Source organism: Agelaius tricolor, unplaced genomic scaffold, assembly GCF_023055355.1.
Source record: "Agelaius tricolor isolate 1412-34295 unplaced genomic scaffold, bAgeTri1.0.p SCAF_10, whole genome shotgun sequence".
Lineage (NCBI taxonomy): Eukaryota > Metazoa > Chordata > Aves > Passeriformes > Icteridae > Agelaius > Agelaius tricolor.
The window spans coordinates 13,834,159-13,860,729 of NW_027269270.1; the positions used below are offsets into that span (position 1 = coordinate 13,834,159).

Here is a 26,571-nt window from a genome sequence, read left to right on the forward strand (position 1 = left end):
CTATATAAAAATCGGTAAAGGGCAACTCACAAACAAATCTGTGTTTCCAGGTATTCCAGATTGTCTGATGACACAAAATAGCAGTGTCACAAAAGCACTGCAGGTACTTTGTTTCAGAAGCTCCCAAAGCCATACACCTCATTCCTCAGCAGTGTACAGCAGGAATAATCCAGTGCAATGCAGCATTTTCATTAAACTGGGTTTTGGATGACTGCCTTCTCATTAGAAATGAAGTGCTGGTCTGCCTGAGCACAAGGTGTGAAGATAAGGAAAGGAGAAAAGAAATTAAGTAAGGAACACAAATGAAATATATAGTCAATGCTCTTTTATCTGCCTGACCAGAAAGTGTCCTTGCCTTTTTTTTTTCACCCCAGGCGCCAAGCAAGCTGCTTGGCTCTGCATACTGTTTCTGCACTATGATACAACCTATGCCAATGCCCAAGATTCACATTTTATTTTATTTTGTTTTCTATTAAATAAAGCATGCAGAAGAGAAACTTTTATAGTCTCACAGCATTTTTTTCATGAACTGACATTGTGTATTACTCCTTTTGGTCTGCTTACTGTTTCTTTTCTAATACTGAAAAAGCCAAAAGCTGGTACTTAATAAAATATAATTTGCAAGGATCTGCCAGCAGCTGCATTCAAAAGGTTTTTTAATTTACAACAGCCTGCTTCAGTTTCTCCAGAATCTTCAACAAGAGCCCTTCTTGTTGCATTCACTTCGGTTCACTCTCAGACCTCAGAATAAAGTGGCACTACAAAAATAATATGCAGGAATATATTTTAAATTTTGCTGTTTGTTTTCCATTACAAGTGATTCATTGTCACCTTGCATTCTACCTCCATGGAATCAAAGCCATAGCATCATAAGAGCTGCTTCAATGTGCCTAATTCATTCAGCACATCTCCTGCTTAGACCTCCACAATGTGTTCAGTGGCTCCATGGACATGCTTTCACTAAACTTCCATTGTAAGGGAAGTGCTTCCACTACATCTTGTACAGTTTTCAAATATACATCTAAGAAATCTACTTAAATTGCAGGTTCTTCCTTCCAAGGGATATATAAATTTCATATAATTACAGCAAGCAGTATCTTTGGGTAGACACACAGCTGCAACATGAAGGTGCAAAGAACTTTTAAATTACTACAGATGTATTGAATTTATACACTTGTGCTATTTTTTAAGTTGTAAAGTCACAGTCTTTTACCTTGAAGGGCAAACCTGAAAGTGAAATCTTTACCCTAGCTCTGTTTAAATGGCCCAAACAACCCAGCAGCTGTGCATACCCAAAGCAAGGTCTGAGAGAAACTCAGCACAGCACCCACAAGGGAATAGGGAGATTTATCAGGTTTAGTGAGTGTCCTAATTCCACACTATATGGTTCAATTAGTCATTGCAAGTAGCCTCGGAAATGGGCTCAAGGAGTGATCAAAGGATCATGTGAAAGGTACACACCGTCATATACTCTCAGCCAGGCTACACACACAATGGCAGCAGACCCTTTTCAAAGTGGTATTCAGGGCACTGAATTGATGAACTGTGTGACATCTGTGAGGGGAGTTCAGTTTGCTCTCTGAGTAATGTAATTTACCATATAACGACAGGTGCTTTAAGATGAGACAGGTGCTTTAAGATAATTTGGTAACTCTGACACGTGTAAGGATGGCAGCCTGTGGCCTGTCTGCTCTAAAGCATCCCCCCTTACTTTTAGGCACGCTCTGGTACGTGCTTTGCTACCCGAGAAGTAGATGTGTTGGGGGCTGTGATGTGTTGTTTTAATGTGTGTTGCATATTAAATAGCCGGCAGAGGTTGATAAAATGGTATCAGGACGAGTCCCATTGCCGCTCCGAGGGGAACCTCGCCTGGAGCTACCAATTCCAAATACTTGGTGCGCGCCAACCCCGAGTCTCCCTATCTCTGTTTCGGCTGGTTGGATGGCTCCTTCGGGATCCCCTGCCCGGCAGAGGCAGCCGGCGCACAGGGGGCTGTTCCCGGGGCAGCCCGCCGGGCTAGCGGCAGTGCTCCTGCTCCATAGCCGAACTCACCGGCCTCGCCCGGAGCAGGGCCGCTCCTCCCCTCACGGAGGACACCCGGAGCAGGAGCTGCCCAGGGGCACGGAGAGGCAGGGCTCGGCCACTGGGCCGCGGGAGCGGTGAGCACGGAGGAGATGCCCAGCACGGCCGTCGCCCCTGCCGGGAAGGCCGCCGCCTCCGCGGGTCCCGCAGGCGCTGAGTGGCTGCGCGGCCGGGCCGGGGCGGAGCGCGGGGGCGGCCGCCGTCCCGGCGCGGCCCCGTCCCCAAACAGCGCTGAGGGGAGCGGCGGGAGGTGTCGGGCCAGCAGCAGCCGCCGCGCCGTGCGGGCCCTCGCGGCCCCGGCCCCGCGCCATGGAGATAGAGGCAGCCGCCGCCGCGCAGGTGAGAGCGGCGCCGCGGCCCCGGGCGGGCACGGCCGGTGAGGGCGAGGGGCGGGGCGCCCATCACGAGCCCGCGGAGCACGTGGCGCGGGCCCGCCCCCCGGAACGTGCTGAGTCACGGTAGGGGCGGGGCCGCGCTGCCCGCGGGGGCCGGGCCGGGCCGGGGTCAGCGAGGGCCGCCCGCAGCCGCCGCCCGCAGCCTCGGCAGCGCGGGCAGGGCCAGGGGCCGGGGCCGCCCCCGAGGGAGCGGCTGGGGAGGCGTCGGTGCCGGAGGGGCTGCCCGAGCCGGGTACAGCCTCGAGTCGCTGCCCCCGGCGGGCCCGAGCGCTCCCGCTTCGCACTCGGGTGAGTTACTGCCGCTTCCCGCTGCTGCGGCCCGGGCGCGCTCCTGGGCTGTTGCACAACCGGGATGTCCCGGGTTCGCCTTGGGCTCCGGACCAGCCTGGCACACGCAGCCCGCGGAGCCCGGCCGGGCCGCCCCGGCACCTCCGCCTGCGGAAACCCCCGGCGGGGCTTTGGTCACAGGGCAGGCGGAGCCGGAGTGGCCTCTGCCAGGGCGAGTGTCCTGGAGGCTCAGAGGTGTTTGTGGTTTGTACTCTGTGCTGCGGAGCCTCTTCTCTGGAAGCCTGGGGGAGTTCAGTACTGTTGTGTTACAAACTAGTTGCACAAGAGCGGTGTGAATAGCTGAAAACATAATTGAACTCCATTATGAATTTATATAATTGTGCTTTTCTTGGGCGTTTGAAATAGAAGCATATCCTTATCAACAAAATGCTAGGTTTAAAGAAGTAATACTTAAAACTTGTTCCGCAACTGCTTTAATTCTTTTCATACTGCAAAATTAAGTCTCAAGTGTTCTGATTCTCTTCTAGTGTGTGTTGGTATGCATATGCTATGCAGTAGAGTTTCTTCTAACGTTGTCCATGCTTTAGGATATGTAAGTGGGTACTTCCTACAGGTAATATGACTTCAGCAGTATTGGATGTACCTTTTTCTGTCCGTTGGATAGTTCCTTTAGATTCTTGGGCTGCTTGTAACACTGCTTGGCCATCTGTTTTTCTAGCCCTGGGTAGCAGAGCCATGACCTCCACCTTGCCTCCTCGGTTTGTTGGCAAATACTACAGCAGAAATCACTGTCTTGGCTGGTGCTACGTAAGCACCGTGTGAATTTGGTTTTTATCCAGGCACTTTCGGCCTCGTTCCTGAGGTACTCCAAACAGACCAATTCCTGAGTATATGATTCTGTACCTTCTTCCCCAATCTACTGTGACTTCTCTTCCAGAAACCTCGCTTTTGTTACTCGTTTGCTTTTGTCAAACCTTCTTTACTAAGCCACCTGCTGCACTTTTCCTATCTGAGCTCGGCAGCTGCTGGTTGCTTCTCTTGAAGACCTGGCCTGAAAAGGCAGTGTGTTTTTTAGATAGCAACTTATCATGATCTTTGACATATATAGTCCTAAGTGTATACATTAAATGGAAAATTCACATTCCCTGTACCATAAAATGTTCACTCAAAATAAACAAGGGTAGATGCAATCTGCATTTAGCCTCTCAGATTTTGCAAGCCAGCAGATGGGAAGGGTGTTCTTAGTGTCTATGTGCCTGGCAGCAACAGTCATAGCAGTGAAAGTAAGTGTGGAGGGATTGATCAAACTCCTTAACCAGAATAGAAAACCTCCACTTTCAGCTATGTACTTCTGGGGGAGTTAGCAGAACTATTGCCTGCAATATTCCTGTAGAAAGTATTCCCTTGTTGTACCTTTCTGCCTGGAAGGAGGATGCACTTCTGTGCACAGAGGTGAAACGGAATGTTGCCTACATGGACCTCAAACCATCCAAGAAAAAAGATTGCAGTGGAACAAGTGGTCTGGATGTTTCAAATTACACTTGAGAAGGCAGGGACGTGGTAACTTTTCAGTAAATGTGAAGTTTTTGAAACGGTTTTCTGTAACCTTTTAAAAACAAGCCACTTAGTTATTAAATGTTGAGCCTCATGATAACGGGGCAAAAAGAATTCCCTTTCCAACACAGTGAAACTGTGGGTTGCACTAGATTGGAAGTAAGACCAATTGCAACAATTGGCAAAGCCAAGTGGACAAATAATTGAGTGTGCATGCAAATGTATCTGTTAGGGTTTTGCTACCTAGAGAACTGTCCTGAAGAGTCTCCAGCTCAATTCGTATGATCTCTTTAGTATAGAGGACTTTAATGAGGAATTACAAATACTTTTCTTTTTCTTGACTTGTGCATTAAATTGTCAAGTGAGTGGGTTTGTTTTTATTCTCCAATAGCCTCTCATTTCCACGAGGGTACATTTTGTGGGAAAGTTGAACAGGTACCCTGCTCAGGGCTGGCAGCAATTCTTTGCTTTTTGGCTTGTTGTTGTTTTTTGTTTTGTTTTGTTTCTTTTAGTTTCTTGAAAATGACATTTAATGACATTATTGAATAGGAATATCTACTCAATGTATATGTAGATAGACCTATTAATGTACACCTATTAATGGATGAAAATCCATATTTCTGGATATATTGTTATCTACTAAAATGTAGGACAAGTTTGGAGGAAGTACATGAGAGAGTATCACAAGCACTTCCTTAAGTAAAAATGCATTTATTTTGACATTTCCACTAGTTCTGTGCTCACCTTGCTATTTAGCTGTATTGGTAGAGCTTTCTTTCCTTCAAAACTCAGGAAAGAGTATCTTCCAGTGAAGCCAGTGTTAGATATAATGCAGTGTAGCATGTTTGGCTGAAATGAACATAGCCTAGCAGGAGCTGATCTTGTAAATCCATTCAGGAGAGCAGCTAATTGGATATTGTTATTAGTGTAGTAAATATCCATCATATGAATCCTGTTCTGTCACATGTCATTAAAATATGCCAAGGAATTAGAGTTGTATTGGAAACTGGGGGAAGTGCAAGTTCATTGCCTCAGAAAACCTGACTGTCTGACTTGAAGAAATTAATATTTAGCACTCAAAGTTGGAGAAGAGATTGGCTATAAAAGTTTATTGGGAAATGTTTGAAAGAGACCAAACTGGAATAAAAAAGAACATCCATTGTAAGCAGAAGGCAGCTGGCTGTTCTTGTGTGCTTTAAAGAAGTTGAGATGTTTTTATAGGACTGTGTGGGTGGTTAGAAAGGTTTGTGTTCACTTCCCGCTAATGTTCATGGGCAAGAATAATTTTTGACTTTCTGTCTCTTACTTTATTCTTTTTCTTTTTTACTTGAAGAAACAGGGATGTTACTCATCCTGAATAAGGATGTTGTAGGTTATGTATAACCCTGAAAGAAAAGGAAATGTTTGAAAATTATTATTGTATCTATTATGCACCTGAATACTGGTTTGATTACTTTTGCTTTCTTTACCTCTTGAATTTGCAAAGCAGAAAAATACCTGTTTGATTGGTACTGCTACTTCTGTGATCCTGACTGAAATGAATGTAGCAAGAGCATCTTGAATTTATTTGTTAAAAAAATGTCAGATACCTTTGTGGAGTATGCTGGGCTTTGTGAGGTGATATTGAGGAACAGTAGAAGTGGAAGGACCCAAGTGAAGTATTTGTTCTGAGTAAAATCAATTCATGCTATTCCTTTCTAGAGTTTTTCAAACATGGTTGTAAAATTTTGTTGTATTTGCTCCTTCAGTAGAATTAAGAAAATTCAAAATGGTGAAAGCTGTTGGAGTTTGTCACTGAAAGTTTTGGAATGTGGCAGACTTTATAAGGAGAATGATAGGAGTCAATTGCAGCCTCAGAAAAGGATGAACTTGAGGGAGAAAGAGAAAATATGGAAAGTCCAGATGAAGATGCCAGCAAATGATGCCACATGTACCCATACCTATAGCACTGGGTGTGTGACTCGCTGTGAAGAAGAAATTAGTTTGATTTTTGTATCTTGAGCACTCCTTTCTATTTTTTTCCTCTTTACAATTATAAAGATAAGCTTTAAAATTACTAAACCATTCACTAAATTTAGGCCAAATTGTGCAAGTGTAATGTATTTCCAACAATTGTCTTGGCCGAAGCCAGTGCAGTACAAGTTCAGGCAGTAACCCATTGGCATGAATTAAATATTAATCCCCTGCTGATTGAGTTGCAGCTAGCAAGAAGTCCTGCAAAGTCTCTGGGTTAATCACCTGGTTAAAGTTTGCTTTGGCCTCCATCTCATTCCAACTCTTAAGTAACCTATTATTTTAATGTAGCACACACACTCCTAGAAAACTTGAAAGGATTTGAAGTCTGTTCAGTTTTCTGCTCCAGTTTATTATACCGAAGTTGGACTTTGTGCCACAGAATGCCGCTTTAGGTGAAGGGGAAAGAATATGACACCTTGGTCGGCTTAGTCCTTTCTCAGCAATAAACTGATTTAATTGGTTTTGAAAACACTTCATTTGCTACCTCTACAAGTCTTTCAATATGACCAACGGGAAGTCATGGAGGAGGAGCTGGAAGTCATGACTTTGAATTTGTGTTATCCAAGGATGACTGATATACAGTGAACCCCAGTGCTGCTCAGGGTTGCTCAACTGCAATTCTTTTATGGCATATTTTTTTCATTAAGGTAAACAATTAAACCAGCGGTAAGAACTGAAGGCAGCAATGCTGTCTGTGGTGTATAAAACTGCTGAAAACAGTGGAAGGCTTATCTGGAACAGATAATGGAAAATGCCTTCAATTCAAGATAGATATTGTGTACTTTTAGCTTTCCTACCCAGTAACTGCTTTCTCTATGGGAAAAGCAAAGGTAGTGACAGTCATGTATTAATTGGCAGTAGCAAGAATTTAATTATCTTATGGCACTTCACTCTTTTACTTTAGAAAAGTTTAATGATAATGCTCTGTGCAGCACAGTAGTGAAACAATCAGAGCAATACCTATTTTTCTGTATCTGTGATTTCTAGATGCATATTTCTTAATTTTCTTTACTATTTAAAATAAGGAAATTAAAAAATATATTCCCCATTATATTATCTTGTTTTAATATTTCGTTAGTTTTACTTTGACAGGGGTATGCCAACAGTGGCCATTTCAAATGGAAGCAAAGTCTCTCAGAACCATACATTTAAATTAAGTATTAATTTGGCACCATACATTTAAATTAAATATTAATTTGGGTAACCAAGCAATCTGTAGCAACATCTAGTACAGATAGAAGTGTTTAATTATTTGACTGCTTTGAAGAGGAGCATTTGTCTTATGAAGGATCTTCTGTTTTCTGTCTTTTGCCAGTTTGAATTCTTAGTGAAATATTTTCTGTTTTCTTTCAGTGACACATTGATTTTTCAATACTACGTGTCAATACATTGGTTTTATATTTGCCTCTTAATTTATATGTTAATATTCACTTTAATATTCACTTTGAAATACTTAGATTTTTGACATACTGTTCTGGAGATCTTGGAAAGCTATTAGGAAAGAATTAGAGTGTTAATAACTCAAAGTTAAGTTAGCATTGTCCTACCAGCAGAGTATAATTGCTGTTCAGTAGTATATTACTAAACCCTAGCACAAGTACTAATTGGCACAGCTCTAGTAGAATGGGTATAGCTTACAAATAATACTTGTGTGGCTGCAATTTATGCACTACAGGTAAAGCTGAAGTTTTTTATTATGTCAGTTCAGATTTGTAATTTTGGCCTGATCAACTGCAGTTTTTATACTGAGAAGAAGGAATTTGAAAACAAAACAGTGTTTGTTTATCAAAGTTATTTGGAAGGTACTGTAAATGATGTAAATGATTATTAATGTTTTCTATCTTTAAATGTAAACTAAACCTAAACCATTTCATAAGGTATGTCTTAGTTGTGGATGCTGTTGCAGTACTGAGGGAGCTGTAACCGCTCAACGTTGTACATGTCTTGCAGTTAGACTTTTAGCCTAACTTTTGCAGTATTATTATTAGCAATCTAGTTAAAAAAGAGAAGAGAAAGGGAAAGAGAGTTCCTTTAAGACTGAAGTTGCAGCAACAAAGTTATGTAAGATCAGTTTGAAACCATCTCTTTAAAACCTTTTAAGGAAGTATCTTCTGTATTGCTATGAAATGTAAAGATATCGCCTTTTCCCTCCATGCCCCCACTTCTGTCTTGCAGTTTCAAAGTTTTATTGCTGTTTGCTGTATTGATTTTTACATGCTGTCTCTTGTAAGTATAACAAAAATTCCACTCCTGGAGACAGCTTGCGAAACCAAGTTTGCATACTTGGGAAATTGACTCAGAAGGAGCTTGGTTGATAGTGTGCCTGTAAGAGGAGGTTTGTTTTATGATTAAGGGTGTGTCTATTTGCTGTGTTTGAAAATTAATACCTACAAAATGTTACAGCAGTGACTTTTCAACAGCTGAGTTATGTGAAAAGTTGCTGTGACTTCGATTTGCTTCCTGCTCAGGTCATCACCACCATTTTGCTGGAAAGAGCTATGATAAAAAGATTATGGGGGTTTTTGTTTGTTTGAAACCTTGTGGTAAAATGAGTATCTTCCTACTTATTTCTGTAATTAGAGTGGAAAGCTTCCTGTGCTGCATGGGCTCCCCACTGGGAGATCCCCATTCAGAATTCCCAGGCAGCATGTGGTTGGTGCAGGTCTGCCCCTGGGAATGCTGCCTGCTCCCCCTGTGTGAGAGGGCCAGTTTTAATTCTGCTCTGCAGCCAGCCACCTGGGTGGGGACACTTCATCATTTCTTCTTTCTGCCTTCAGGAGCTGCTTGCTTGAGTTACGTGCTCTTGCGTAAGAAGAATGAATTTTGTTCTAAATCAGGGTATTTCCAGTTGGATTGCGTGCAGTTATGTGACCAGATGACGTGTTCCACAGTCAGCTGGGTAGCACAACAATGGACAAGAGAGGATGACAGGGATGAGTGGGTGGCTCTGAAGGCTGGTGCAGCTCAGCTCAGAAGGGTAAGATCTTTGGATGCTTCATGGCTGGAAGGAGAACACGGAGACTGTATCAGCAGAGGTCATCCAAGACCTGTCAGTAGGGGCATTCCACCCCATTTTGTGGCACTAATGCTTGACTTTACCACTGTCACAGGAGGAGTCACTGATGTGTCTGCACCAGTGCAGATAATATAGTCACGTTCTTGGTACAAGTGTACTGTAGACCCTGATGCAATCTACTGTGAATTACTTGACACGAGATGCATGGACATGTTTTCTGATTTATGACACAGAATTATATTCACACTTGGCTGTGTTTCTACTGTAGATGTGTCTTGAGATCTGTATCATCTGAGGAATTTCTGCAAGATTGTCCCACTGATATTTGTAAAAGAAATCAAATAAACCTGAGTAAACTTTTGAAACAAGTAGCATTTAAGATGCCAAAGGATGAAAATAAAGTCCCTAACAAAAATGGTGCTAGTAAAATGCATAATATGAAAACCAGAACTTATATTTGAATCTAAATTATGATTTCTGACAGCTGGTCTTCCAAATGATTTAAATTTAATTATTTGGCTATGGAAATGCACATTGTATTAATGTGCCTTATAGCTGTGTAACAGCTGTAACAGGTTGCAACAGAGAATTACAGCACAATGACTTCTGATACTGTGCTTTCTATTTTGGTTTTAGTATTTGAACTAGAATGTTACCAGGTTAGTTCTTCAACTAGTATGAATTGTTGTGACTCAGTGAAATGTTGTAGTGCCATGGAATCTTTTCTGGCTTGATTTGTAATCCTTTATCATCAATCACTTCAGGAGTGTAGTCTGTGCTGACTACTCTTGGGAGACTTTGCTCAGCTGACAGCTAGTGCGTACATCTCTAGACATCTTGGATCTCTCCAAGTGTATTTTTGTCAGCAAAGTGAAGAATGGAAGCCCCTTAAATAATAAAACAGTTAATGGAGTGCTTCAGATTATTTTGAAACTGTCACTAAGGTCAGACCCACAGAATTATCTTAAATTCAAAATGAAGCTTGGGATGAGAGTTTTTGATAAAATGGACTATGAGTTCTCCTGTATACTCCAAGGGAACAGGCATGGAAAAAGCCCCAAGGAAAGTGGTGGGTGGTGGAGGCTCTTGATTTGGACAGAAGGACAGTTACTTATGGTTGAGTTTTGCAGTTTTGTTGCTCTTTTGACGATATTGAGCATTACTTTGGCAAGAGCTGTAAAACCATTTACCTACTCTGGTTTATGCCTTGGAAGATGAATTAGATGCTTTTGCTTTCAGGATTCATAAATTGAAAAGTGAGGGTTGGAATGCAGCACACAGACAGAGCTTTTGTTTTCTGCCCAGTTATTGTTCACTTCCTCAGTGGGTTTACCTTTTTTAAGCAAAAGCTGTCATTGTGGAAAGAAATGATAAATTGACATGTAGATGCCTGACTTGTTGGCCCTTACTGAGCTTTCTGATTCAGTTGTTTAACTTTGCAGGACCTTCATGTGAAAGAGATTGCTGAAGCCTTTGTGGGGGCTGATGATTTCTGGAGGCTTGCTTTTTGCAGATAAATGTGTGGATTACAAGTGCTTAAGAAAATGAGTAAAATCTACCCTGGCTTCATTCTATGGATAGAAGGATAACTCAAGTATCCTGGTGTGGCTAGAGAAAAGGGAAAAGCTATATGAACTCTTTTCATGCAAATTAAATAATGATTTCTGTGATGCTTTGTGTAAATTGAGGCAGAGTCTTCTTGGTCAATAGTGCACGGTTGAATGGTATTATTCTTGACTGAAGTATGTCACTAATAAACGCTGTTCACAGTGTCAAATTAAGTTCACAGTGCCATTTAACCATGAATTACTCTTTTGGAAAAATATTGCCAGCACAGCTAAAATGTGCCCCTCTGGGTATCTCTTTCTCAAATCTGTTATGATTTTGTACTGCCCAGTGGTAAGCAGTTGACTAGCAATGTATTTTTGGCCTCTTTTCTGGGTTTGGTTTCTTTTCCCCTGGCAGAAACTAAATAAGAAGTGTATTAGAGGTTGAACACTCAAAAAAACTCCCACCCTGCTTGTTTAGTGAGAACTGTGCACTGACTGAATTCCCCGCACTGTCTGTATGGATTATGTATGTGAAAAGGGCATGTTAATTGCAGGACTGACTCACTATTCAACACCTGTGCCCCACGGACTTCAGTGGGGACTGTATACCTGTGTACTCTGGCAGATGTAGGCACATCTGGAGAAAACACTGGTCCCTGCAATTTAACTTTATTCTTAAGCTTTTAGTCTTAAGATAGTACTCCTGGCTGATGAGGTGTTTGTATGAAATTTCCTTGATGCAGCCACAGTAGCTGTCTGTGTTTCTGAAAGAGGGCTGCTGGGTGTGTGCTGCCAGGACACTGGGTGAACCTCATTGCTTTCTAGTTCAGCAGGCACTCCAGTTGCTTGCCACTGTAGTTGGGTCCACAAACAACAAGAACAAAGTAAGTTGCTCGTGAGATGAGTGGGGTGGAGGTTGACAAGATGGGCCTCCTGTGGTGTTAGAGTGTGCAGTGTCCACATCCAGGCCGTGCTGCAGCTGCAATGACCCAGCTGGTGCTGTCCCTGTGGCTTGCCCAGCCATCAGCAAAACAACAGCTGGAAATGGGGATTTTAAACTGAGATGCCAATGCAGTGAAAACGTGTAGTACAAGAAAGATACAGTCCTGGAAAATATATGGACCCTCAAACACACAGTTTTCATGTTTGGTTTGAAACTTGCTTTTCCAAAAGGTGTGAAATCAAAATAGTGGCTAATAAGTTATAACACAAGATTATAATGTTATTTGCAGTTTTTAGGTTCTTTTACTGTTCCTATGTTCATTTTGCTTCCTGATTTGTTTGATTGGACAAAAGAATGTTCTATAATTTGACTGGATCATGTTTCCCAGATGACTGAGCCATTATTGTAAACAAATCCTCTTGTGTATAAACTAGTGAGTATCCTGTGGCAATGTCTGCAGAGTACATGTTTGGCTGGGTATAGCAGAATAGCTTAAAGATAATATTTTCTATATTGAACCTACAGTATTTGAAAAACAGTGACCTGTGTTAAAGTGGGATGCAAAGGCTTTTGTATTCCTGTGGTTGAAAGATCAGCAATATTTTTCTCATATTATTTGTTTACATATAAGGATTTGTTGTTGTTGTATAAATGACAAAATTCAATAAATGCCTGTTTCATTATGATGCTGTTTTAACTTGGGAAGGAAAAAACCTCTCCAAACACAAATAAAGGCATTAAAGCCGTATTTTGTTTCAGGAAGAGCTGGTCTGTCTGAGATGGCTGCTGTTTGAATACCTTTCAAAATGGTGTTATGTGGTGCAGTACATGGTGATTAGACAGCTAGAAAGTCAGCCACAGCAGAATCTCTCTCCTTACTTGTTGGGGCAGCACAGCAGAATTTTGTTGATGTATCAAGCAAAATCAAACAGACAGACTAACCCACTCTTGGTAAACAATCCCGTATTTTTGCCAGCCTCCCAAGTTCATGATGCAACTTGTGTAATAGATTGTAACTTGAATACATATTAACTTTTTTGTGCTTATTATTGACTTAATTTTGTAATGCTGCTGATGCAAGATAAAGAAATAGTAAGTCAATAACTCTGTTAAACTGAAAGAGGGATTCAGAATTGGAGTGTAAGGGACTGCAACACTACTAGCCAAATATACTGTGGAAAAGGGAAAATTTGATTAATAAAATAGAATTAGCACTGAAAAGGGAAAAGCAGAACCCATTTAATTAAACAGCAAAGCTCTGAAAACATGTATGGCTCACTGCTTTAGATACAAATGCTTCAGAAAGCACTCTGGGATGTCAAGAGTTTTAGGACTAAGTTTGAAGAAGTGGGATGACAACCATGGCCATTTTTAGGTTGTTTGGAGCAGCCATGGTAGCACTTGTAAATATGGGCATAATTCAGTTTATTCAAGGAAAATTCATTGTAATCAGTTCACCATGTTAGACCTTACTCTGTCTTTTCTTTATGGCTAAGGCAGAAATAAGGGAATTGGGAGCAGATAGCAATGCTTGGTAGATCTGGTCCTCAGTACAGATTGCAAAAATCAGGTACTGGACAAAGAAAATATATACCAATGTCAGACTAAAGATTTTGCTTTCTGTAAGCCATGCAAATGAGACTGTGGATTTGGGATTTCAATTTTTTTTATTTTTTAAGTATGTTGAGGTGGGATCAGTCTAGACCCCATTCAGCCTCTGGAAACCAACTCTCTATATTAAACTCCTACTAAACTACTGTTTTAAACCACCATTTCAAATATGTATTGATTAAACAATTTAGAAAAGCACAGCTGCTTCTGGAGTGTCTGAGATAGATCACGAACCAGTCTTCTGCAGAAAGATCTGCAGCACTGATCTGTTGTACCATAAATGGTCACCTCAGAGCAGACCAGAAGTGGTGGGCAAAGGACATAGATTCGTGTTTCTGACTGTTGGTGATGAGACTGAGCCAGAGAGGAGAGTGGTGCTCCTGCTGCTGTGCCCCAGGCTGGGAGTGCTGGGAGGCACTTGCACATGCCCAGTATTTTAAGGAGTGTCAGGGAGGTGGGGACTGATGCTCTTATTTTGCAGAATAAGAGAAGATTTGCCAGAGTGAAGAAGTAAGCTGTGTGTGTCCTTCCTTTTCCTGTTCTTTGCTGTGTTTCTGATGTAGGTGTTTTCCTTTGCCTGATTTGGTCTTGCTTTACTGTTAGCTTTAGGATTTGCAGGTTTTGGAATTGAAATAAAGCTAGTACATTAATGACCATAAACAGCCTTCAACAGCTATTTTTTATTGCACTTACATTCTTGCTCATTTTATGTTCTTCAGGCTTAAAGAAATTTGTCCTTTCACTACACAGGGTGAAAAAACATACATATATACATATATATATATATATATATATATATATATATATATATATATATACACACACCTTGTTTTTTACAAGGTATATTTTCTCCCTGGCAGTTTGGAAAGCTTGCTTGCCATGGAATGCCTTCAAGAAAACCATCATGTTGAGAGCAGGTAAAATACATAAATAATCCACTTCTCAGAGGAGTTGTTTCTGGAGTGAGGGTTGGGAGAATGGGTGAGTAGTATCCAGAATTGTACTTCCAGCCAGGCAGAACTTCTCCCAGTCTTTGTCAGAGCAATGCCCTTAGACGAGGCTTAGTAGTGAAGTTAAAGAATGCTGGACAGTCCAGCCAAGAAATTTTCAACTAATCTAATTTATAAGTATAGATTCTGACAACTAGACATTTAGTGAGATAGCTTGCTGTAATACAGTGATGGGTACATTCTGGAATATGAGATGTGTGTTAAAAGAAAATAGAAATTTGCATACACAGACTTAACATTTCAGGAACTGATCTTATCTGGCTCTGTTGGGGCAGAAGAATGTCCCAATATGCATGGACAGCATTTAACAGGTTTATTTATACAGACAGGGGGTGAAAATTCTCTTGCAATATCACTTCTTTAAAGCTAGGGATTTTCAACCCCTTTTGAGTCCTTTCATAGGTAAGTAGGCCTGCCAGGGCTTTAAGAATGTTTTGTGGCTCAGGTATCCAAAGACTTTAGGACCAGGAAGAGGAAATGGGCATAAAGAAAGAGAAGCAGGCTGGTGTAGTGTCAAAACATACTGGTTTAGTGTCAGTACAGTCACACCAGTGTTAGGTGGCACAGGTATGAAAGACAAGAAAAAACCATCCCCTTCCATCCCTCCAAGCACCTTGTTTCCTTCCAGATTCCTCAGAAGGTCTTGGTGGGATAGCAGACAGCTCTGCAGGGCAGTCAGGGGTTTGACCTCATGTATTCACAAATGTCAGGTTGCTGTCATGTGGCTTTGTTTGACAGCTGTCTGTTCTGTCACACTTCCAAACTCTGAATTCAGACATCTGAAATTGCTGTTGTACCCCTCTGCCCACCAGTGTAAGTAACTTCTGTCATTCCCTTTTCCCCATTCTTCTTGATTGTTTTTAAAAAGTTATGGGTTTGGGCTAACTTTATCTGCTTTCTGTACTCTCTTAAACATAAGGCTTATGTGTCCAGAATTTTCTTCTGTAATTGTAAGCTGTAATTAAGAAACTTACCTTGAAAACTATTTAGAAAAATAAACAGTAATTATGTTTATTTTATTTTTAATTATGTTTATGTTTATCTCAGATGCCAGAGATTATCTGAAAACATTAAATTATTTATTAATAATTCTTAAAAATTACTTGAACAAAATCAGTTCCTCCAGAGAACAGTGAGGTGAAAGCCTTCAGCTGTTGCTTCCACTGAACTTTTCTTAAGTGATAAGATGCTGCCAGTACAAGCTCCTCTTGTACTTGCCTTATTACTTGATGGCCTTCTTTTCATTCATGCCTTGAAGTGTCTCAGGTCCTTGGGCCTGTTTCACTTCCAACACTTTTTTTTTTTTAATTAAAGCAGAAATGTAAGGTGCTTTTTTCTTCATCCCCTTCACTTTCTGGAAAACATAAGTGATAAGATAAAAGTGAGGGATACTTTGCTGTGTCTGTTTCTGTGGGTAAGCCACAGGAATGCTTCCCTGCTCCTCGTGCAGTGCTGGTCTGAGCTCCCTGCTGGCTGCAGTAGCCATTGATTCTGTTGCTCTTTATTGACTCCTGCTGGCATGGGAAATCATCTGTCTTCATGGTGTTAGGTGCTAACACAACATGGGAAAGGAAAACCAATCCTTGTCTGGTGGGAGATTCTGCTTGTGTTATCTCAATTTATGGTGCAAAAGGCATGACTGGAGAAGTAAATGCACAATCCTCACAATATGCTCTGTATCCAGGGAGAAGCTTACAATGGGTTGAAGGTGCCGAGATTGTTTCTCTGCTTACACTTGGGCTGCTGGATGTTTCCATTCTAGCAAGGCTACCTGTAAATGGCTCATATTCCAAACAGCACCAAAACCAGTCAGATAAACCAGACAGGGATGAAACAAAAGATTAGCGTTTTGTTTAAAGCGTGGAAGTCAGTCCATGAAAGTAACATGAAAACAGGGTCTCTTTCCTTTGTTTACCCTTCTGTAAACATTTGCTTAGGAGCAATAAGAGTTAATTGTCAAACTTTACAATGTAGTCAGAGATTTTCTCATAAAATGTATAACAGACTCTGCCCAGATGGCAAATGCTGATATGTAAATCTAAAACATGAAAATTTCCATTGAGGGCCAGATGGTGGCTTAATGTGAATTGTTTAACATTTATGTTTATCTTATTAAAAGTGCCTTTATATGTCCAAACTAAGCTATCGATGTGGTTGGAAGAGCATATCACTAAATGAACAGAAAAATCAAACCATCAGTACAAGGCACCTCCTGCTTACATGGATCATGGGAAAGCAAACGTCTTCTGTTGAGAGAAGTTGTTTCTCTGTCTTCAAAATTGTGAAGAAAATCAAACCAAAATCAACCAAAATCAAATCACTGTTTGTCTGCTTGGGAAAAGTACTAAACCCATACCATTTTCTCCAAAGTTAGGAATGTTGGATGACAGTCATCCACCAGTTGAATCCCATAGTGCAGTTGCCCTTGGCCGAGGCGTTGGTGCTCAGAGGAAGGAGCTGAGCTGCAGGCGAGGGGGAAGCGCGGCAGCTGCAATCCCTCCTGGGCACAGGCTGGGCTCTTCCTGCGGCCCCTTGGCTCTGCCAAGCCCATCATTTCCTCTGATGCAATCCAAGAAATTGCACAATGGAGGAAAGAACAAGTGGGTGCTTGTGGAGCCTGTCACATGAGGCTGTGCCTTTGCTGTAAATGTGTCTGATATTCAGGGAAGTGGTCAGCCTGGCTCTGAAGGGCAGCAGCCAGCTCCGGGTCAGATGAATCTTTCACAGGACTCCTGGTGCACGTGTTCCAGTTTAGAGGCCAGTCTGTGCTCACTTGTCTCTCCAAATGAGTCTTTCTGAGACAAGCACATCGTGTTGAGGCATCTAAATCTAGTGGGTTGCCCTTGCACAGGAGAGGAGGGCACATTTTAATAGCTTTAGTTTCACACTTCAGGCACTGAGTACACAGTTACTTCTGGGATACTTTCACAGTAGAAGGGGAAAATTGCTTCGGTGGTGAACCTAAGGTAGAATGCCTGCCTGTGTGGGTACCTCTGTGTATGTGTGTGCTGGTGTTGGACAGGGCAGGGAAATAAAGAGGAAGACTGTGGGGAGGCTAAAGGAACAAAATTGCAAAATGTTTGCTTTAGACTGCAAGGGTTTTTTTAAGAGTTCTTTGCCATTACCGCGTGCTTGTGGTTGTGATTCATTCCTCAGTGAATCACTTGTCAATGTTGACTCCCTTAACTTTAACCTGAGGCTTTGGACTAATGACCAGAATACTTATTTTTTCTTGAAAAGGGAAGTATTACTAAAAGCATTGGTTGAAATTATAGATAAGCATTAAGTGTGAGGTTAATATTTAAATCAGTGTGCTGTTAGATACTACATATCAGCATATTGACCAGAAGAACACTTCCTCCATATAGCCCATTTATGTTAAGAGTAATTAGTTGAATTGTTATTCAAAGTTAAGACTAATATTGCTGTATTTATGCACAACTTTTCAAACTGAAAATAGGAGGGCTCTTTTTCAGTTACATGCTGGTAACAAAAACAAAACAACCCATCCTTTTGGTTTTAAGTGTCACTAGCACAACTAAATAAAATTTAAAAGTGCTCCTGACAAGCAGTGCCCTCCCGGGGAGAGCATGACACTGTTTGGCAAAGCTCAACTGTCTGCCAGAGATAAGACACTGACCTAAATATGGTCACTTGAAGAATAGTGACAGGAGCCAATCAGTGCTGTCATATTTGTCAGACAACAGCTCAGATCCTGACAGTCTTGATAAGTATGCAAGCATATTCATTCAAAAAAGAATCCTGAACTGACTGCTGCACACACAAAGCGGTGTACAGGCACAGCATTTTCTTTGGTCAGCTGGTGTCTTTGGAGACATCTCATCCCACAGAGGAGGCAGCACCCAAAGCTACTTACTTTGATAGTGAATGTTGCCATTAGAAGGGCTGAAAAAGGTAGTAGCTGGGTCTTAAGTTTTTGTACTAAGGCTACATGGATTTTCTTCTTAAGGAAAATGTGTTTTGCCTTCTGTAGCTACAGGAAGAAAAACTTTTGTTTTTCATTATTTAACCTGAAACGGAGCACCAGTTCTGATATTTTTGTGCATTATACACACACATGCACATAAAAAATCTTCTGAGTCACATTTTTAATGGTGCTTTGTAAATGAATTCAGAAGTGAGCCCTAAAATCCAGATCCTGCAGTTTTATCCAGAACATATTGCAAATGCTCAGAGACTAGGAAACACTTTTGGATCTGCTGCAGAAGGAGACACTGAGCAGCTGGTAAACTACTGGCCCTTAATGAAGCTATACCATATTGCAGTATCTGCAATTACTGCAGAACTTAATTAGTTCATTTTACCCTGCCAATCTGGAAAGACCAAACATTGTCTTGGGCAGCCTCTGTAATAATTTCAGCTTCTTCATTGCTGGCCATTAAAGTCGAGTTTGGTCTCTCCCAGCAAGGTATAATTTAATATGTTTTAGATTTGGAAGTGCCTGCATTGTGTTACACAAAGATATTTTACATAATTACCCAATTTTAGTAAAAATACATTTTTTTAGTTATTACTAGAAGTCATTCATGCCATGTGGAAGGAGGACACTGAATTGTTTGTTCAGATGTGGACTTGGCCTAAAGCTTTTTGCCATAGCTGTTGCACAGACATGATCATTTTGAATGGCAGCATGAGCTGGCATTCAGGTTACTTTGCTTCTCTATTTGAAAATAACCTTCAGAAGGAAGGGAATGTTTTAATTTGATATGGTGGCAAAAAGTTCTATCTTGGGTGTAGAGCTGCTGAGTGAATCAGGAAGGTTCTGTTTAAATGAAATGCAGTGTTTGGTGTATTACTTGTACAGTGTTAATCTGATGAGGATGCCCAACACTGAACATTATTTTCACATGCTGCCCTGAAGGGTAATTTTAAGCATAATAAAATCAAAAATTTCCAGGCACCAGCTAAATGGTTGGCATTTACCCATCTGAGAAATGTGGCTAGCAAATATTAAAATTCTGTATCAACAGGCATACAAATTGATGCATTTAGAGTGTTAGTTTGAGTGTTTTCTTCATAGAAGAAAATACTCTAGACTTCAGCCCTGAGAATATTGACTATTTGAACAGTAAAAAACTAAAAGAAAAGAATCTATTAAGCCCCTTGCCCCTCCCCAATAAAAAGCCTTGATGCAATAAATTAAAAGTAATTATAGCCATAATATGTATTAAGCAATTGCTCTTTCCTAAATAGCAGAATTCCATTTGGACTCTGTGATGAGCCAGGGGCCAACTCATTAACAGTATTTGAGACCCTGCAACCACTGTTTATACTCAGCTGCTCCAAACCAGCCACATTTAGAACATCAGCACAGACTAAGCTTTAAATTACAATTTCTTACTAATAGTCTTAATAATTGTCTTTAGTGCTAGTGATGTTATGTCACTTGGTGTCTTTGAAAACAGATTTTCCTGCAGCTCTGAAGCTCTGTTCTGCTGATCTTTAAGAGTAATACCAGAATGGAACATTACTAATCCAAAATACATTCTGCATGGCTATTATAGTTACTTCAGGAAGCCTCCATCATGTTTTAGGCAGCTTTTGCAGTTTTACAAGAACATGTGAAAAAAAATTTACATGGTCAAACTTCTCAATTTCTCTCTTTTCTCCTAAAAATTGCTTTCTTTGTGACAAATTAATTCTGTATCTTCATGTTTTCTATGAGACAAGTCAAAAAAGAAGAATATATTTATCCTCTGGCTAGTTCCTGTATTACCTTACCAATTGTAATAAATTCTTGGTTTCTGTGAGCCTCAGTGTGGGCCACAGAAGGCAAGCCACCAGATCACACACTTCAGAAAAGTCATATAGAGCCATGTTTTATTTTGGTAATTTTGTAGGATTAAGAGAATAAGCTTCAGTTACATGAGTCTACCCATTTGACACAGAGATTTAAAGCTTTGCTGTTGTTCTAAATCAGTTCTGCCTGGAAGGATCTTGCTTAAAAAAAGCATTTCTGTTGCAGGACATGAACCTGATTGACATCCTTTGGAGGCAAGATATAGACCTTGGGGCAAGACGTGAAGTGTTTGATTCTAGGCAGCGGCAGAAGGAGTATGAACTCGAGAAGCAGAAGAAACTTGAAAAGGAAAGACAAGAGCAGCTCCAAAAAGAGCAGGAGGAAGCCTTGCTGGCTCAGCTGGAGTTAGACGAAGAGACAGGTGAATTCATTCCTGTGCAGCCAGCTCAGTGCATTCAGTCAGAAAATACTGAGCCACCCGTTGCTTTCTCACAGGTAAACTCCAGTGGTGTGAGTGCATTTAACCCTTTTTCCATTCACAAGAAGGCATAATGCTAGTGGCTGCCTAAAATTAATTTGCATGTGTTGCTGTAACGGAATATCTTCTGTTACTCAAACATGCAGTAACCTTTTTCCATAACTTTCCTATTTAGAACACAGAGCCTTCAAAACCAGAAGCAGAGGCCTTGTCCTTTGATGACTGCATGCAGCTCTTGGCAGAAGCATTCCCGTTTATAGATGAGCATGAGGTAAAAATGCACAGTTCAGTGGTTTCATGGGTGCTTTTCCACAGGGTCAGTCTCATGTCTTCTCTGACTAAGATTTGTCTTTACCATAAGACTAATTTGTGGTCTGAGTTTTCTCCTCAAGCTGGCTCCAGCTGACATAAAGCACTGAGTAGGCTTGAGCCTATTTTTATAATACTCCATTATATTAAAAAAAATGCTTTCCTTAAGAAACACCTGTTTGTTCTGCAGAAATGATGCAGAACTCCAAAAACTAGGTTTTTGCTTTGGAAAATGTACATCTGTTTTTTTGAATGTGTTTTTTAGTTATCATTGTTTTGTTCAGGTTTTAATTATTTGTTTAAACCCTTCAGGCTTCTTCAGCTGCATTTCAGTCACTGGTTCCTGCTCAGGTCAATAGCAACCCAGCCTTTGTTTCCTCTGATCAAACTCGGCCACCTGAATCCCCTGATCTAGTACAACCCACTGATGCAGAGAATATGCAGAACATAGAGCAAGTTTGGGAAGAATTACTGTCCCTTTCAGAGTTACAGGTTAGTATAACAAGTACCTGAAAGACAAAGTATGTTCTTTTTGGAGGACTATAGTACTTTGGAGAAGGCAGTACAATAGCATCTGAAGAGATGCTGACTATGACTTGGTTTCTACACCTGCAGGATGTTTATACGTCAATATAAGCTTTAATTTTTTTTAAAAAGAATATATTGAAAAACATGTAGAAAGCATGAAATGAGTTGTTTATGGATAAACCTTAATGAAACACTTGTCAGTCAGAACTTCCTCATGTTTAGCAAGTCAGTGTTTGTCTCTCTGATACAGCATGACCATCCTTAAAATGCAGCTGCTCAGAAATGGACAGTTCTGAGTCATGGATCTACAACAGGAATTGTTTTCACAAGTGTTACTGTAAATGTTGGGGGCTTTTTGGCAGTGTCCAGTTGTGTGAATACGATTACTTTTGCATTCAAGTTTTATCTAAGGAAAAGGGTTTTTAAAGGTGATAATAGAATATATATTTAGGTACACAGAAGAGTCAGGTATATTTATATGAATGCTGTTCATACATACTCAGTAAGAACAACTTGTGTAATGTATGTGAACTGGATATTTCAAAGGAACAAAAGAGTCACTTTGCCAATACAGAGAGTATGTAGGGATTTTTATCCTATGTTTACATTTCTGTTTTCCTTATATTTGATTATAAAATTGAGTAAGTTTATTTTCAAATATATTACTGTAGAATGTCATCATGCTTTCCAGCATGCTGCTGCTGTACTTTATGCTATTAATACAAGAGATGATTGCTTGGTGGAGTGCCCATAAATCTCAATCATATTTCAAAAAACTGAAGTGAAAATTTGCAGAAGCTGATTTTTTCCTGCCACTCTCCCTCTTCCCTTTGTCTTTTTATATTTTTTATATTCTTCTAGTTTTCTAACCCAATTACTGTGTTAGGCTTAAAGGGCCCACATAAGTAACAAGTGCAATTGGCTGTGAAGAGGCAGCAGTGATGGTAAAAATACATTAAGAAACCAAACCAAAGTAATATATTGCAGTAATTCTGAATAGTAATTGAATAATTTTCTTGAAAAAAAGAGATAATTAAAATAAGGGCACTGCCTTTTACAAATTATGTTTAGAGAAATGGAAAAATAGAGCTCTCACATTGAAAATCTTAGCTTAAGCATTGAACAACCTCTAGTTAAGTAATTCCTGGGGGATGGCAGGCCTGTTTATTTCAGCTTCAGTTAGGCAACTGCCTGCTCATTATAAAGTTGTTCTTGTAGCCAGTGAAAGCCCGGCAGTGGAGCAGTCTGACGCTCACACTGGTGTTAGCCAGCTGAACTACTGTGTTTGCCTGGCTCCATGTTAGCACTCTTCTTACTTCATCAAGAATTACATTGCTCTGTGCTGAAAGCTCCTTCATTCAGTAAATCCTAGAAGAATCTTGGTTTTGAGGAACTGTGAACTAAAAGTAATAGTTCTAGAAGTCATTGTTTGCTGTACATGCTCATTAAGTCTCATTCAGGAATTTTATATTTCTGTACTCATCCATTCCTAGCAGTGGTGCTTGTGAGAAGTTCATACCTGGCAGCAACTAGCAATTGCAGTTTCTCTAACACATTGGAATGGATGTCTTCAGCATCTTGCTCTGAGCCTGAGAGGCTCTGCTCTCTTACTCTAAAATGCTTTGTCCAGAACAAGTTGTGTTGTGCTCTTGCTTTGGTATCTGTCATTGTCCTCCATTGCCTCTTCATAGCACAAGGGTGCTGCATTTAGACTACAACAGTGTTATAAAACCCCTTTATGTCCATGTTGATTGCTATTTAATGCTTTTGGGTTGTAGAAAAGGATTTTATCAATTGCAGATGTGTTGCTCAACTTCTCCCTTGCATTGCCCATCTAGTGCCTGAACATTGAAAATGATAACCTGGCTGAGGTGAGCACAGTGACAAGCCCTGAAACCAAGCCAGCAGAGATGCACAACAGCTACAGTTACTGCAGCTCGTTACCCATGCTGAAAAAAGATGTTAACTGCAGTCCAGATTTCCTGGATGGTATGGAGGGCCCCTTCTCGGGCATTTTGCCACCAGAAGACACCAGCCAGCTGAGTGTGAACTCCTTAAATGACACATCCCCTTCAAACCCTGATTTCTGTGAGGATTTCTACACCACATTTATTGATACAAAGGTGAACGGTGATGCAGCAGCAACGAACACTATCAGTCAGTCCCTGGCAGAGATTTTAAGTGAACCTATTGATCTTTCTGACTTTGCACTGTGTAAAGCTTTCAATGGCACCCACTCAGGGACCAGAGCAGAATGTAACGATTCTGACTCTGGTATTTCACTGAACGCAAGCTCCAGCGTAGCATCACCGGAGCACTCTGTGGAATCATCTGCCTGTGCAGATAAGACTTTGGGTTGCAGCGATTCTGAAATGGAAGACACAGATAGTGCTCCTGGAAGCATGCTGCAGAGCAGTGCTGGTGTGTACTCTTTGCACCTCCAGGATCAAGTGTTTTCTTCCTTAGGGCCAAGCACTCAAACATCCAGTTTGCCATGTACAGCCACACCAAAGAAAGAACCCCCTCCTGCTCCTGGCCAACCCAGAGTTCCCTTCACAAAAGATAAACCTCCAGGCCGCCTTGATGCTCATCTCACAAGAGATGAGCAAAGAGCCAGAGCTCTGCAGATCCCTTTTCCTGTTGAAAAAATCATCAATCTGCCTGTTGCGGACTTCAGTGAAATGATGTCTAAGGAGCAGTTCAGCGAAGCCCAGCTTACACTTATTCGAGATATACGCAGGAGAGGCAAGAACAAAGTGGCTGCTCAAAATTGCCGTAAAAGAAAACTGGAAAATATAGTAGAACTGGAGCATGATTTGAGTAACCTAAAAGATGAGAAAGAAAAATTGCTTAAGGAAAAAGGAGAACATGACAGGAGCCTTCATCAAATGAAAAAGCAATTCACCACCTTGTACCTCGAGGTCTTCAGCATGCTACGTGATGAAGACGGAAAGCCTTACTCTCCCAGTGAATATTCACTGCAGCAAACTAGAGATGGCAATGTCTTTCTTGTTCCTAAGAGCAGGCAGTCGGGGACTAAACTTTGAAGGGCAGTACAAAGGTTCCTGTTCTCTGAGTTACTAGTTTTGTATCATTATCATGGTAGTTTTTACTGTGAGGTGGAATGCAGAATTAAGTAATATTTGTCAAGTAAGTCTATGCAATGATAATTTTAAAGTTGTTGATTAGTTTATGGAAAATGCAAGTTGAAAATTAATCAGATAATGCAGATGGGCGTATACAAGATTTTTAATCTGATTTTATAACAGACATTTCCTTCTTATAGCACCACTTTGACTAGTTTCCATATATATGTAAATATTTAAATATACCATATTTATATACTGCTCCTATCTATTGTTATATTCATAGATTTGATATATATATATATATTAAAAAATGATTTTAGCCTTCTGAATATAATTTCTTGCAAGACAACCAGGATGGCTTCTTATATTTTTTATAAATATGCAATAGTGTTCCCCATTTTTCTTACACATTTATACTTGCTTTATATTTAATATATTAATTTGGTATAAAAGTTGACACTCAGTGTTTGATTTTGCCTTATCAGCTCATTAAACTTTTTAAACTCTACTTCATACACATTTATTTCCTTAAAGGAGAGAAATCCTTGCTAGTTTTCCAAGGCTAAGTCTTCCTGTAGCATAATTATCAATCACACAGCAGTGTCAGCATTACCAATGCTTCATTCCACTTTGTTTTAATAACCTTTGGAAAGACCATGTAACACAAAGTTTCAAGTCTGTGCTAAGCTCACAGTTTTTGTTTTCCTCCTTGAACACTATGTAAATTCATGAGATCTTTTTTCCAAAGGCATTTAAAATCTGTTAGAACATTGCCATCATTATGGCCTTTTTTGAGCTAAAATTTCTGCAGGCTTTTGAGCAATTCTCCTAGAAATACACTACTGTGCCTCTGACTTCAGTCAATCAGCATCACCTCTCCCTGCTGTTACTTTGATGCTTATGGAAAACTGCATACTAGCAGCCATCCACTTGCCCTGTTTGGAATCTCTGCTCAGTGAATGGAAAAGCTTTGTGGAGTTTAAATTATGATTTATAAAAGAGTAAAAAATGGGTAAATAAATAGCATGGTTTTGTTTACTATTCAAAAGAACTCATTGCACTTGATTGTTTTGGATTTTTTCAATACATAAAATGTATAATTTGTAAGACATGTTGATCTGAACATTAAAAACTATCTTCACCCCTTTCAAGTTCTAAAAGGCATGCTTGATCTGAAGTGATTTTTATTTTGCCATTGATGGGTGGGCACTGGGGGAATGCAAGACACTGCTGCCACTTAAAGCAAGAGGACTAATTTGAAGATGGCAGTTTTGGAGCACAGGCATCAAGAAGCACACCCAGCCATGGCCCCAGACAGTCAACACTGATACACAGTAACTCTTAAACACAGGCAGGGGCTGATGGCAAAGCACAGAGCACCTAAAACACTCCTGGGTTCCCCTTGCCATTAACTACGCTATCAAATGTCTGTCACAGAAAATTCTCTCCACAGCTGCACTATAAATACCTTTAATTACAAATTGGCTATAAAAAGACATCTCAGTAAACTCCTGCCCTGCACTCCCATTTGTTCCTTAATTTCACTAATGTGAAAGCCAAAGGCAAACGGCACCCTTACAGCCTTTGCAGGCACTGCTGTATTTGTACCATCCAATTGTCTAAAACAATACAAAGATACTTCTTCCATTACCAAAACAAAAGTACAACAACAAAAAACCTGCAGTTAATGCAGCAGCCTTGTTTGAATTTCATCAGGTGAAGAATCAGTCTAAAGTAACTTGGTCTGTGACAACTTGCATTCAGTTTAAACCAGTGTTCTTCACATCCTCACCACAGTGCATGCTGCTCTCCCATTGAACCCCCCACTATCACTAAGGAAAAAGTTACTCATTACTCATATAGATGAAAACATCAGATTGCAAATTATAACCTTCATTTTTACTATTATTACTGAGGTACAGAGTATGCTCCCAAATCTGA

At 40.5% G+C, this 26,571-nt stretch overlaps 2 protein-coding genes across 3 annotated transcripts in view; one reads left to right on the forward strand and one right to left on the reverse strand.

Moving 5' to 3' along the window:
• The window catches only part of AGPS (alkylglycerone phosphate synthase), a 75,514-nt gene extending 73,189 nt beyond the window's left edge, over nucleotides 1–2,325 (reverse strand). Inside the window, exons 1-2 of the mRNA XM_071434851.1 lie at nucleotides 2,053–2,325; nucleotides 31–245 (exon numbers count right to left, since the gene is read on the reverse strand). The gene's annotated coding sequence lies outside the window, so the exon portion shown is untranslated. The remainder of the gene's footprint in view (nucleotides 1–30; nucleotides 246–2,052) is intronic.
• A 73-nt stretch (nucleotides 2,326–2,398) lies between these two features.
• Nucleotides 2,399–25,790, forward strand: NFE2L2 (NFE2 like bZIP transcription factor 2). Of its 2 annotated transcripts, none has more exons than XM_071434852.1 (5): nucleotides 2,399–2,421; nucleotides 20,452–20,721; nucleotides 20,880–20,975; nucleotides 21,326–21,505; nucleotides 23,380–25,790. In XM_071434852.1, exons 2-5 carry the CDS (start codon nucleotides 20,455–20,457, stop codon nucleotides 24,586–24,588), a joined length of 1,752 nt encoding a protein of 583 aa, XP_071290953.1. In that variant the 5' UTR covers nucleotides 2,399–2,421; nucleotides 20,452–20,454; the 3' UTR covers nucleotides 24,589–25,790. The 2 variants fall into 2 exon arrangements, with proteins under 2 accessions (XP_071290953.1, XP_071290954.1); XM_071434853.1 differs by lacking the exon at nucleotides 2,399–2,421 and adding an exon at nucleotides 2,573–2,765.
• The last annotated feature ends 781 nt before the right edge of the window (nucleotides 25,791–26,571 follow it).

Coding starts and splice junctions, on each gene's coding strand:
- NFE2L2 (XM_071434852.1), top strand. CDS start 20,455: ATGAACCTGATTGACATCCTTTGGAGGCAAGATATAGACCTTGGGGCA. Junction 20,722..20,879: donor CACCCGTTGCTTTCTCACAG/GTAAACTCCAGT, acceptor TTTCCTATTTAG/AACACAGAGCCTTCAAAACC. Junction 21,506..23,379: donor TGTCCCTTTCAGAGTTACAG/GTTAGTATAACA, acceptor TTGCCCATCTAG/TGCCTGAACATTGAAAATGA.